Source organism: Sinocyclocheilus grahami, unplaced genomic scaffold, assembly GCF_001515645.1.
Source record: "Sinocyclocheilus grahami isolate Dianchi unplaced genomic scaffold, SAMN03320097.WGS_v1.1 scaffold8449.1, whole genome shotgun sequence".
NCBI lineage: Eukaryota > Metazoa > Chordata > Actinopteri > Cypriniformes > Cyprinidae > Sinocyclocheilus > Sinocyclocheilus grahami.
In genome coordinates, this window is record NW_015512066.1 from 2671 (window position 1) to 3119 (window position 449).

The following is a 449-nucleotide window of genomic DNA, read 5'->3' on the forward strand; positions in this document are numbered from 1 at the left end:
CAAAATATAAAGAAGAAAATATAATATTAGTTGTTTGACTTCCTTTGATTCTTGTTGCTTTTACATAACCTGCAAGATTACCTTTCTCTTAGTGTGTCCATTCTCTGAGATTACTGCTTCAGACATTTGGAGGCCCAAAGTCTTTTCTAAGTCTAAGACAAAAGAAGAAAACACAAATTGCCATGAGGAGTGTGAACCCATTAAACTAAGTTTCGAGTTACCAGAAGTACCTGTCAGAATTTGGTCAATCTTCTCCACGACGAGTTCAGCATCCTCTCTGGAGAAGCACATGGGAGGCTTGAACTTCAGAACGTTGCGGTGTGGGCCATCAGCACTGAGCAGTATCCGCTGCTCTTTTAGTCTTAAAAAAAATTAATAAAATAAAATATATCCATGCAATCTAGGTTGCATGGATGCGCAGGGAGTTCTTGCCCAGAACAGAACCGTAC

At 39.6% G+C, this 449-nt stretch overlaps 1 protein-coding gene across 1 annotated transcript in view; it reads right to left on the reverse strand.

Annotated features, from left to right (window-relative positions):
- Positions 1 to 59: 59 nt before the first annotated feature.
- The window catches only part of LOC107578034 (ethanolamine-phosphate phospho-lyase-like), a gene marked incomplete at its 5' end in the record, with an annotated part of 5808 nt that continues 5418 nt past the window's right edge, over positions 60 to 449 (reverse strand). Inside the window, 2 exons of the mRNA XM_016264037.1 lie at positions 60 to 152; positions 231 to 367. Coding sequence (XP_016119523.1) covers positions 61 to 152; positions 231 to 367 — 229 coding nt within the window. The remainder of the gene's footprint in view (positions 153 to 230; positions 368 to 449) is intronic.